The following is a 12685-nucleotide window of genomic DNA, read 5'->3' as shown; positions in this document are numbered from 1 at the left end:
ATTCCTCTGGGAATGCAGTGCAGCTTCTTGCCACTAGGACACCAGAGCTCCCTCAAAGGCAGTTTTTATGAGGATTCTCTTTGCTCTCCCTGCAATAAAGTGCTTTGGATATTGAAAAAAAAAATCATTGTCTCAGTGGATAAAACAGTTGGCAAAATCTAACTGTCATGATGAAAAGAGCAAATGCACACACACAGAAATCATGGCTAACTTGGAATAACTTGATTAACAAAAAGCCTACAGTTATTCATACGTAAATTATAAAATACTGAATACCTTAAGGATATTAACTTAAATGTTTACTTAAGGATATTTACTCCCTTGACTTCTATTCTGGATTATACTAGTGGCCCTGGCCCATGCAATAAGGCAAGAAGGAGAAATAAGCAATGCATACAATGGAAAGTGTTTACTTACTTGATATGATTGTCTATATAGAAATTTCAACGGATCTAAAGCTAAGTAAAGATTTGCACTTAGACTATTAGATGGTTAACAGGATGAAGAGAGAAAAGGGACAGTGAAGATTAGGAAGAAAAGTTAGATGAAGGGAGAGACAATGTACAATGGTTATCTGTTGTTGATAAGTTCAGTCGAGTCAAGTGCAACTCATAGTGACCCTGTGAATAACAGATCTGACCCTTGCCCTCTCCTGCACCATCCTCATCATACCCAACATACTTGAGCCCATTGCCACAGACAATCAATTGAAGGCTTTTCTCTCCTTCGTTGACTCTCCACCTTTCCAAGAATACTGTCCCTTTCCAAGGAACAGACCCTCCTAACAACATGTCCAAAGCATGTTGAGACAAACTTGCACTATCCTTGCCTCCAAGGAGCACCTGGTTGAACTTTGACATAAGTTTGGTCTTCTGGCACTCCATGGGTCCACCCTTCTCTAACACCATAACTCAAAAACATCAATTCTCCTTCTGGCATCCTCATTCATTATCCAGCTCTTAGATCTTTAGCAGGTAATTGGAAAGACTATGGCTTGAATAAGGGAACACTTTGTTCTTGACACTGACATAATTTCTCTTCAGGACTTTAGAGGGGTCCCTGACTGCAGAATTTCCCAATGCTATATGTCTTCAGATCTCCTGACTGCTAGTACCAAGGGTATTGATTATAAATTCAAGCCAGATGAAATAATTGATAATTTCAATATTTTCTTCCTCTGTCATGATGCTGAACATTGGCCCAGTGGTGAGGATTCTTGCTTTCTTGATGTTGAGATGTAATCCATATTGAAGGAAGTCTTTGATCTTCTGCAGCTCCTCAAGTCCTATTCACTTTCAGCAAGCAAAGCTGTGTCATTGGCATAACTCAGGTTGTTGATGAATCTTTCTCCAATCCTGATGCCACATTCTTCTTCATAAAGTCCCCTCGTCTTCTCCTGCTAGTCAATTTGAACCACTGACCTTCTGACTAGAAGCTAAATCATTCGACCAAAGCTGTCATTGTTGTTAGGTGCCATCAAGTCAACTACAACTCAAAGCAACCCTGTGAACGATAGAGCTCAACTTTCTCCTATCTTGGACCATCCTCATGGTCTCAGATGTGTTAGACTATGTAGTCACTATGTCAATCCTTCTTGTTGACATCCATCTTGATAATCTTCCTCTCTTTGCATGACTCTCCACTTTTCCCAGCATGGTGACTTTTTTCCACAGACTAGACCCCTTTATACAACATCTCCAATAAGCTGAAAGCCATTGTTGAAAGTAGATTTTTCCCAATGCATCATGTCTTTTCATTTCTTAACTGCTACTGCCATGGATGTTGACTGTGAATCCAAGTAAAATTAAATTCTTGATACCTTCAATTTTATCACCATTTATCATGATGTTGCCTTTGCATAGCCAATGAAGCACAAATAAACATCACTCTGGTACTCTCTGCTTTCAGTCAAGATCCATCTGACATCAGTAATGCTATCCCTCACACCTTAGCCTTTTCTGAATCCAGCTTGAATTTCTACAGGTTCTCTGTTGATGTTCTAGTTATTTTTTAATATTTTTCAGCAAAATATTACTTGTGTGTGATATTAATGATATTGCTGATAATTTCCACATTCTGTTGAAACACCTTTAAAAAAATAATAATCTGAATCTCTTTTAGTCAGTTGGCCAGGTAGCTGTCTTTCAAATTTCTTGGCATAGAGCACATCCAGGGCTGCATATAAATCACTTTAAATTAAATTGTATCAAAAAGGAGACTTTACACCATACTGTAGTAACAATTTCAAGATCTCACTGACTTGCAACAACAAAGGTCAATCCTCAATCATACCACAAGAAGATTCCTGTTGGCAACGTTTTGCTACATGGTCTGTTCACTCTTCAAGCAAAGCTAATAGAGCTGCCTCTGCCTGGAGCACTAAAGGCAAGAAAGGCAGAGGGAAGAGAAAATGTAACAAAGCATGAACTGGCTTTTATAGTTTCTTCCTACACCTGATATATGGTTACTTCCACTGAAGGACTGAACAAGAGGAAGAAGAGCTCTGGTGGTGTAGTCCACCGACATTCTCCTCCTAACCCAAAGACCAAATGTCTCCAGTGGTTCTAATCCACCAGCAGTGCTATGAGACAAAGATGGGCAGTCTCTAGCCGTCATAACTTAGACCTTCTGAAACTCAACTTAATGGCAGAGAAAAACTGCACATTTTTTTAACAATATCACTATTTTGCAAAGAAAAACAAGAGGAAAATATGTGGAATCCTGATTGGATTCTGACTTTTAAGGACTTAACAGAGTTAGTTTCCAGTATTCATTAACTATCCTAAAGAGCTGGTAAGGACCTGCATGGCCAACTCAAAGGGAAGTGGTTAAAATCCACCATCTGCTCTGCATGATAAAGATAGCCAATCTCCTCTCATGCAATTTACAGCCACTGAAAACCTGCTTGGAGGGTCAGCTATGAGTTGGTTCCTACTTGATGGTGCAAAACAACAACAACAGCAACAAAGATCTGTGTATTTGTGATTTGGGAAAATCTTTCAGAGGTTCTTCAACAAATCCTTTTCCATCTTCAAGTCTTTGCTAGAATTGGAAGTATAAACTAAAAGGTATCTCAGTATAAAATCTATAAAAGACAAGAAATGTGGCACGTAATCTTTTCTGGGAACGCACGTGCTTACCTCAAAATATCTTTATCCTGCACTCACATTTGATGAACAGTTTAGCTAGTTGTAGAACTCTGGGTTGTAAATAATTTTCATTTAGAAACTTGAAAACATCACTCAATATCGCCAACGTCCAGTGTTTTTTGTTTCTTTTAAAAAAATGCTTTATTGAGCAATTTTAGAAAACCTGCACATATTTAAAGCCTATTAGTTATTGATAACATATCTATTTATGTGCTATTTACCATCTTTCACCTATTTGCAGACAATCATTGATCTGCTACTTCACCCTCTGATTTGTAAATACATTAGTGATGGCATTGAAATAACTTCTTTCTAGCTATTATTTTAGTTTGCATTTTCTAGAGTTTTACTTAACTGGAAGCATACTACTTTTGTCTTAATTATTTCACATAGCATAACTGAGATATATCTGGTGTGGTGTTATTAACATCATTTTTTTTAATTGCTGAGTACCACTCTGTTGCCTAGGGAGACTACAATTTATTTATCCATTTATCCAATGACATACATTTGGACATTTTCCAGCTATTGGAAAACTGAATAATGTTACTATGAAGGACTGGATAATGACATCATGGACATCATAGTCAAAGAAAGCAAAGGGTCATTCAAAATACAGGGAAGAAATGAAAGATCAAAATGAATGTCAGAAGAGCCTCTGAAATTTGCTTTAAAAACATTGTTGTTGCTGCTAGGTGCTGTAGAGTCGAGCATGACTCATAGTGACTCTATAAAACCCTATGAACAAAAGATCTGAAAATCCTGTCCTATCCTGCACCATTCTCACACTTCCTGATATAAAAGAGCCCTTTGCAGCAGTCACCATGCCAATCCACCTGATTGAAGGTCTTCCTTTTCTTCACTGACCTTCCACCCTTCCTAGCATCATGTCCTTCTCCAAGGAATAGCCCCTCCAAGCAACAAGCCCAAAGTTTGTGAGGTGAAGCCTCATCGTTCTTGCCTCCAAAGAGAACTAGGTCTGCACCCTCTCTAAGACATATCCGTTTGCTCTCCTGGCCATCCATGGGATGTTCAGTGCTCTTACCCCACAGATCAAAGGCATGATTCTTCTGTCATCCTTATTCACTGTCCAGCTCTCAGATGCAAAGCAAGTAATTGGAAAGACTATGGCCTGAATCAGATGCACTTAGTCCTCATAGACGAATTCAAAGGGCAGCTTGAGAAGATAAAGCAAAGTATTATAATGAAATACACGAAGATTTAGAGTAAGAAAAACTAAAGGGAAAAGCATGCTCACTGTGTTTCTCAACTTGAATGAGTCAAATAAAAACTGAAGCCTCAAGTTGAAAGAGTGAATGGCAAAATAGTAAACGATGGAACAATATCAAAATAAGAAAGGGGATGGGACCACTTAGTACCACTAAGATATAAAGAAATATTTTCCGAGAGAGGAGTGTGACTTTTTGGGCCTGAGCCCCTGCACAGTGAAATTCCTTGACACCAGGGAAGCTCAGAGCACATGGAGAGCTAGCTCCCAGAAATGCAAGGCCTGCAGATGCTAGAAGAAAGACTTTTCTCTACAGCTGACATAGAGAGAGGATCTTCTTTTACATTCTGTATCGTGAACTTGGACTTGGAGCCTCCTAAACTGGAGGTCAGTGGATTGGGAGTTGTGCTGCCAAAACAAAGACGAATGGTTTGAATCTACCAGCTGCTCTGCTAGAGAAATATAACAATCTCCTCCTGTGTGATTTACAGCCTCTGCAAACCAACTGGAGGGTCAGTTATGAATTGGTTCTGACTTGTTGGCAATAAACTGCAATTGTTGTTGAGCTAAATTGCAAGAGAATAAAATTCTGTTTATTGAAGTCATCTGAGTGTGGTACCACAGCATTAGATAACAAAGACAGCATTTGGGACTGTAAGAATGGATGCTGCCCTAATGGATACCTACAACGTCCAAATTTAGTTACGGAATGGATCATGAGTAGAGCCTGGAAGAATTTCAAGATAAATAATAAAAACTAAAGAGACTTTTTATGGAATTACAAATGTCAAAGATACATCTGGTAAAGGTGTACAAGGAAAGGAGATGAGTTTTAAAACTTGAGACAACAGCAGAGAAACAGTAGCAAGGGAAGTAGGAGCTCTGTACAGAAATAGAGGTCAAACAAGGAACTCATGCAATATTATTCAAAATGGGTGACCCTGGAGGACATTATGCTGAGTGAGGTACCTCAGTCACAAAGGGACAAATGCTATATGGTGCCACTGTTGTAGAATGAGGCTGGCATTGGGGTGGGGGTAAGACTGAGAAAAACTGGATGAAATATGTTTAATGGCATTGAAGTCTATGGGGGAGAGAATAGTCTAAAAGTATTATATTTTAGGGCATTATTTTTATCGTAGGAGTATGCAATGAGGGTTGCAGAGTGGATTATATTTGGGGGTAGGGGGTGGGGTTTGGGGAGGTGCGGGGGGGATTGTGTACCAATGAGGGAGTTTTTCTTTTGGTTTTCAAGGAGAGGAGCAAACGGGGGGGAGGGGGGGGTTGTGCGGGGAGAAGGGTGCAACAATGAATGAATGGAATTCCAAAATCTCTGTAGATGTTCATTGAAATGAAAAATAAACAAACTAAATTAATAAAAAAAAAATAGAGGCCAAGAAAAGATGGCTTCCATGCTGAGCTATTGAGCCATAGAGCTGAAAGCCTTTTAACAGATGACTTTTTGATGGAACAGCGTTCATTTCAGCACTTACTGGAGCTGAGCTTGCTTTCTGCCAGAGCTAAAAAGCTGGCTGCCTTTGGGCCTCAGCTTCCTGATGGACTGGTCAGCCTCTGGGCATTTAGGAGGAACATTAAAGGGCCTTGTAACTTGCTGGGACAGGATAGAGGCTGCACTGTCCTGTCTAAGATGCCAAGGAGCATGTGAAGCAGAGAGCTCCCTCAGTCTCAAGAGGGATCAGCCACTAACCGATCCCTGTATGGTAACCCTAATTGGAAGGGGGCCCTCTGTAGTCATCTCCAAACATGACCTGGGCCACTCCACCCTGTACAATCTCACCACCAACTAGTACAGTGAGAAGAACATTTACTCCTCTTATCAGCCATCATGGGGGTGGGGGGATGGCTTGAAAAGAAAACAAAGATTTGGAGGAGAAAGAAAAGAAGTAGGGCTGGGCCCCAGCAGGTCTATGGAGCTATCAGCACGCCCTTCTCTGAATATTCCCAAAGTGCAGCACAGCCTGGGCCCTCATGTGCCCAGCCATCAATAACACTCCGTGGAAGCTCCAGGACACTGCCTGCGTAGTGCATGTGCCCTGTGCCCAGAACCCTGTTTATGGATGAGGAAGACTTCACCCTGTAACTACCATCAGCTCTGTCCTCAGAGAACTGGAAACCTCTTTGGACAAGGCCAAGAACCTTCTGAATCTGGGGATCCTCCAGACTCCCAGGATGAAGCATTCCCTCAACCAGATCTAGTCTTCCTAGCATCTCTGTGTTCCTGGTACCTGGACAACTCTGGCCCGGATAACTTATTCCTGAACATTAGTACATTGGCCAAGGAGAAGGAACCTATGCTAACCCCTCTTCCTCTCAGAGTATCCTCATGGCCTTTTCTGCCAAAGGGTCCTGATAAAGGAACAAACTGGATCACACTGTGTAGATTATTCTCTCAGGTCCCAGAACTTTGAGTGAGACCTCCTTTTAATCTTGGTCTCTATTGAACAGACTTCCGAGTGCAACATCTGATATTCTGGTAAGAAGAGTCTAACCTTAGCCATTTTGGAGTCCCACAGGCCATTTTACCATGTATGTGTGTCTGGTTACCCTTATTGTTGTTGTTGTTATGTGCTATTGAGTCACTTGTGACTCAAAGCAACCCTATATACAACAGCTCTGAACCCTGCTCTATCTTGAATCAACCTTATTGTCTCTGACACACTTATCCCCATTATCCTAGTCAGAGTCAATTAATCTCATCCAGGGTCTCCCTCCCTTGGGTTGTCCCTCCACCCTTCCAAGCATGATGTACCTCTCCAAGAACTGGTCTCTCCTTACAACAGGCCCAAAGTATGTCAGAAGAAGCTTCAAAATTCTTGTGTCCAAGGAGCAGCCTGGTTTCAGGCTGGTCTCATCTGCTCCAGGATGAACCTGTTCTTCTAGCAGTCCATGGTATATTCAACACTATTCTCCAGCACCACAACTTAAAGACTCTTCTTCTATCATCCTTACTTATTGTCCAGCTGTCTGATGCATAGCAAGTAATTGTGAAGGCCATGGCCTGGATCAGGTGCACCTTAGTCTCTAGACTTATATCCATGCTCTTCAGTACTCTGGAGAGGTCCCTGACAGCAGACTTTCCCAATAGCATATATTTCCTAATCTCCTGAGTGGTGTTAATTTTGAATTCAATCAAGATGATTATGTTTTATTGACTCTCAGGGGCATTTGACTATGTGGATCATAAGAAATTATGGATAACACTGAGAAAAACGGGAATTTGAGAACCCTTAACTGTGCTGATGTAAATTCTTTACACAGAACAAGAAGTAATCACTCAAACACTGTGTCTAAAACCAGAAAAGGTGTGTGCAGTCTCTCACTCAATGCATGTTGTTGCTGTTAGGTGCCATCGAACCAAGTACGATTTATAGTGACCCTATAAACAAAAGATTCGAACCCTGTTCTATCTTGTGCCATCCTCACACTTTCTGACACACAAGAGTCCATTGTGGCAGTCACCACATTAATCCACCCGGTCGAGTGTCTTCCTCTCCTTCGCTGACCCTCCACCCTTCTAGGGAGATAAACTGGGCTTAGTGCAAGAAACTGCATTATGTAAAGGAGGCGGTCCCAGGATTAGAGGCAGACTCATTAACAGCCTGTGATATTCATATGACACCACCTTTCTTGCTGAAAGTGAAGAGAACTGGAAGCTTTTACTGATGACGCTTAGACTACAACCTTCCGTAAGGATTATACCTCAGTATAACGAAAACAAAAAAAAGTCTCACAACTAAACCAATAAGCAACAGAATGAGAGGAGAAAAGATTGAGACTGCTAATGGTAATGTTTTACTTGGATGCACGATTAAGGCTCATGGAAACAATAGTCAAGAAGTCAAACAATGTTGGGCAAATTTTTACAACATTGTTGCTGTTCTCGTGTACGGGTCAAGTGGGAGCCGACCCCTTGCTGACCCTCCAAGGGGTTTTCAGAGGCAGTTAATCACACGGGAGGAAATCACCCATCCTTCTCCTTCTCCCGCAGAGGAGCTGGTGGCCTTGAACCCTGTGCCTTCAGGATTGCAGTGAAGCTTCTTGCCACTAAGCCACCAGAGCTCCTTTAGGACTACCTTCGAAGTGTTAAAGGGAGGATTAGTGAGTAGGATGTTGCGCTGCCGACCCAAAGGCGGAGATTCACATCCACCAGCCGCTCTGCAGGGCAAAGAGATGGACAATCTTCCCCTACAAGATTTACAGCCTCTGAAAACCTGCTGAATGTCACCTATGAGATGACTTCGACTTGAGGGCAATGAATACTGTCATGGGAAAGCCACGTCACACAGCTGTGAGGCTCTAGAACACGTCTGAGTCTGAAACATTATCTATAGCCCAGAATCAAACCGTGACAGAGACAGCCAGAGTCGAGTCCTGACCACCTTGATCCCACAGCCACCTTGCGCACAGACTCGGCCACCTTTCCGCGGGCTCGGCCTCCCACGCCCTCAGCCCCGCCCTCGCTTCTGACAGGCTCTCAGTCACGTGCTCGGGTCGGCCCCGTAGACGCGGCTCTGATCGAGTCGAGCGTCTTGGCTTCCCTTCCGCCGGAAGTCGGGAGGTTTTCCCCTTCCGGCTACGGGTCCCCAAGCGGAGCGGGAGACCGGACGGGGGAGCCGAGCTGTGGCGGCGGCGGCGGCGGGGGCGGTAATGGCGGAGCTGGTGCAGGGGCAGAGCGCTCCGGTGGGAATGAAGGCCGAGGGCTTCGTGGACGCTCTGCACCGGGTCCGGCAGGTACGGGCTCAGCCGGCTGATGGAAGCACGAGAGGCCGAGGCGGGGCCGGGTGGGGAGGGGGTCGGGCCTGGGGGCCGGAGGCAGTCCAGGCCGACGCCTCGACTGGGCCCGGCTGTTCTGCGGTGCTCCTGCAGCCCGGAGGAGTTGGGGATGAGGCGCTACCGCGAGGCCCAGGCCCAGCTTGTTGGGCGAGTCTCCCAGGTGCCTGCAGCCGCTGAAAAAAGATTTGTCCGGGACGCCTGGCTCCCGTCGCGCCTGAACTGGATTCTTGGGACAGTCAGCGTGGGGTTCTGAAGTTCTTGAAGGGAGGAGGCTGGGGAGTTCACAGTAAAGACCTGTGTGTATTTAAAAGGCCGTAGTCTCAGGTCCAGTAGTTTCTTAAAACTTGGTAAAAACGGCATTCCAGAACCCTCTCCCTCGAAGGGAGAGTGGAAGAAATTCTGGACTGTCTTGACTCTGCAGGGTGCTTTTTGGAAGAGAAAGGAGTGCTAAATGGGAGTGAGTGGTCCCCAAAAGATAGAAATTTCTCTGGCAATAGTTTTCTCTTCATGTGAGGAGAATCCAACGGATATGGATTCGTTCCAGCAATGAAACTTTACCATCTGACTGTGTCGTGCAATTTGTCAAAGTTAAACGGGTTTTTAAGAGATTGCAAGCTTCCCTGGAGAATGACTATGGGACCTGCCAAAAATGTCCTGGCTCCTGGCTGGATGCTGAGAACAAAGCTTGCTCTCGTATTTTGCCTAAAATTTAAGGACAAGTTAGCCCTAACACTTAAACTTCAGTTGCTGAGTTTCTTACATTCATTCATTCATTCATCACCTCTTCCTATTTCATCATAGGTATATTACCTGTTATTGGAAAAAGTTGAGCTGTAACTTTATTGCTTGACTTTCAGCAGAAAACCACAAGACATTATATTAGGAAGTCTCCGCTAGAATCTTTACATCTCTCTGTTTTCCAGGGAAGGGTGCTATGCTTCCTAGGTACTAACTTTTAATTTTAACGTTGATAATTCTACACATTTTATCACAAGGCAGAACTTTGCAAACCTTATTGTTGTTATGCACCATCCAGTCAGAACCAATTCACAGCTGACCTTTTGGCAGATTTTCAGAGACAGTAAATTTCGGGGGGGGGGGGGTTTGCCCATTTTTCTCCTTCAGAGCAGCTGGTGGATTTGAGCTGCATGCCTTTGGCTTGACAGCATAGCTCCTTACCTCTAGGCCACCAGAACTCCATTTAAAAACCTTAATTCCACCTAATTTATTACCTGCTGGATTGGCCCAGCTGCCAGCCAGTACATTGTGGCTATAACTGATGCACGTGCATGCCATCAGCTCCATTTCCACCTCTCTGCTTGTCAGCATATTAAAATACTCTGAATAGATCCTAAGTTTTGTTTCTTAATAATAGTGTGTAATGGCTTTCTTCTGTGCCTGCCTGTGATAGTCACCTTGTTTGGGCTTTTGTGTCAAGAAATATACTTGCTATTCTTTCAACTTTAGACCCTCCGTTTGCAGAAAGCTTAAGTTGAAAATAAAATTAATTTTGAGCCATTGTAAAGACTTTGTGCTTCCTCTTGAACCAGTAGATGAACTTGTATTGGACAACCACTCAAGAGGGAAGAAGACCCTCTGTTAAATGCCAGTGTAAGTATAGATTGTTTAGGCAGTGCTGTTTACTACTGGCAGTGAAAACTTACTGGAAATGTTACCTGCTCTGCAATACATCATTGACTAGAACAGTAATAAGCCCAATGGAGACAGTGTTGTAAATGCATTACTTCTAAATATTAACAGCTAGAGGGCTGTGCTATCTCCAAGAATTTGATAGTGTTTTAAACTAAACAGAAACAGGTTTGGGGGTAATTTTAGGTTTATTTTATAAATTTATCTTGGCAAAAAAAGAAAATGTTAGGATCTGCTTCATGTGCTTATGGTGGTGTATGTCAAAAGATCTTAATATTATTTGAATATCTAGATGGCGATAGTTCTGTTTCTTCACAATGTAGTGATGGCAAAGCTTTGTGTATGATCATAATTATGTACAGAGCTATTAGGTGGAGTCATCACATGCTGTTGATTTACTCTGCAAGGTTTTATTAAGTTTCTGTTAGAACATTAAGGTATCTATGCTTAGCTTATCTAGTGGTGCACAAGAATATCTGAGTTGGCGAGCTCTGGTGGCCTAGTGGCAGGAAACTGTACTGCAATCCCAGAGGTGTGCAGTTCAAATCCACCAGATGCTCTGCTGAAGAAGGAGGAACAATCGCCTCCTGTACCAGTCAGATCCAATTTGACGGTAACACACATTAAAAAAAAAAAAGAATATCTGAGTTGACCCGACTGGGATTTGAATCTGCAGTTTCTGTTAAGAGTGATTTAGCACCTAATCCATTAAATGTCTTTTCTGGTGTCTTGAAACCTCATGTAATCTTTCAGTTCTTTGCCATAAAGTGACTCTGTTGTTACTGCTTACTGTGAATATGCCACTCTCAGGTTGAAAAAGAATCTCAGAAGATGTCTTATAACATATGTTAATTGTGTTTGGCAAAGGTGGATGATTTAAGTGTATTTTGTAAGGACATGTAACAGCTATGAAAAGTGATCTGCCTTGGTTCCATTGATGAATATCTCAAACTGCTGAGTTTTAAACAGCATGCATAGTTGTCTTAAATCATTGGCCTGTTGGCATAGAGTTTTATCTTCTACGGTTTCTTGGAGATGCCTAATTCCTCCAAGTCCTTGGCTGATTAGCATAAATTGTATCTTCTGCAGTTGCTTAAAAAAGGCAGAATACAGACTCAAACCCATGTAAATCATGTTGCTCCATGGACACATTATGGACCTATATCTTGAGCCTCTACCTAGTTTATACTAGTTTGGCACAGATGTAAATCTAGCTTACTATAGATATGCATCCATTTAATTTGTTTTCTTTTTCTAAGTATGAAAATATTCCTAGGAAATCTGAAGTAGTTTGGTATTATCTTGCTTTGGGTACAGACAGTTGCCATTTTTAACTAGATAGTCTAATACCCCAGTTAATTGGGTTTTTTTTAAATTTTTATTTTTTGTTTTTTTATTTTTGGGTTGTTTGTGGTTTGTTTTTTTAATACCACAGTTTATTGTAGATTGCCAGCAATAATATATGAACTAGACCAGCTGTCTACTGGTCATTACATAATAAAAGAAGGTTGCCTGCCAAACTGCTAATGTTTTTCTATTACTTAAATTCTTCTTTAAATCCAGATGCAGTCAATGTCTTTGCATTGTACAATTCTATAATACTCTCTTCACCTATAATACAGTGCAGATGGTGCTTGATAGAGTTGCCCATCATGATGTCCCTTCACCCAATTAATTGTAAGATTATTGTCAGTTGCACCACAACAAAATAAAGGTAAATAATCCAATTGAAAAATGGGCACAGGATATGAACAGACACTTCACCGAAGAAGACATTCAGATGGCCAACAAGCACATGAAGAAATGTTCAAAATCCCTAGCTCTAAGAGAGATACAAATCAAAACAACTATGACATATCATCTC

The 12685-nt window shown here is 42.1% G+C and overlaps 1 protein-coding gene across 1 annotated transcript in view; it reads left to right on the top strand.

The window, feature by feature from the left end:
• Positions 1-8964: 8964 nt before the first annotated feature.
• The window catches only part of FUBP3 (far upstream element (FUSE) binding protein 3), a 75518-nt gene continuing 71797 nt past the window's right edge, over positions 8965-12685 (top strand). The window contains exon 1 of the mRNA XM_006892454.1: positions 8965-9129. Within this exon, the coding sequence (XP_006892516.1) occupies positions 9046-9129 (84 nt within the window). The 5' untranslated portion in view covers positions 8965-9045. The remainder of the gene's footprint in view (positions 9130-12685) is intronic.

This window comes from Elephantulus edwardii, unplaced genomic scaffold, assembly GCF_000299155.1.
Source record: "Elephantulus edwardii isolate Elephantulus edwardi_28Jun2011 unplaced genomic scaffold, EleEdw1.0 scaffold00116, whole genome shotgun sequence".
Lineage (NCBI taxonomy): Eukaryota > Metazoa > Chordata > Mammalia > Macroscelidea > Macroscelididae > Elephantulus > Elephantulus edwardii.
Note: the sequence above shows the minus strand (reverse complement) of the source record. Positions and strands in the feature narration are given on the sequence as shown.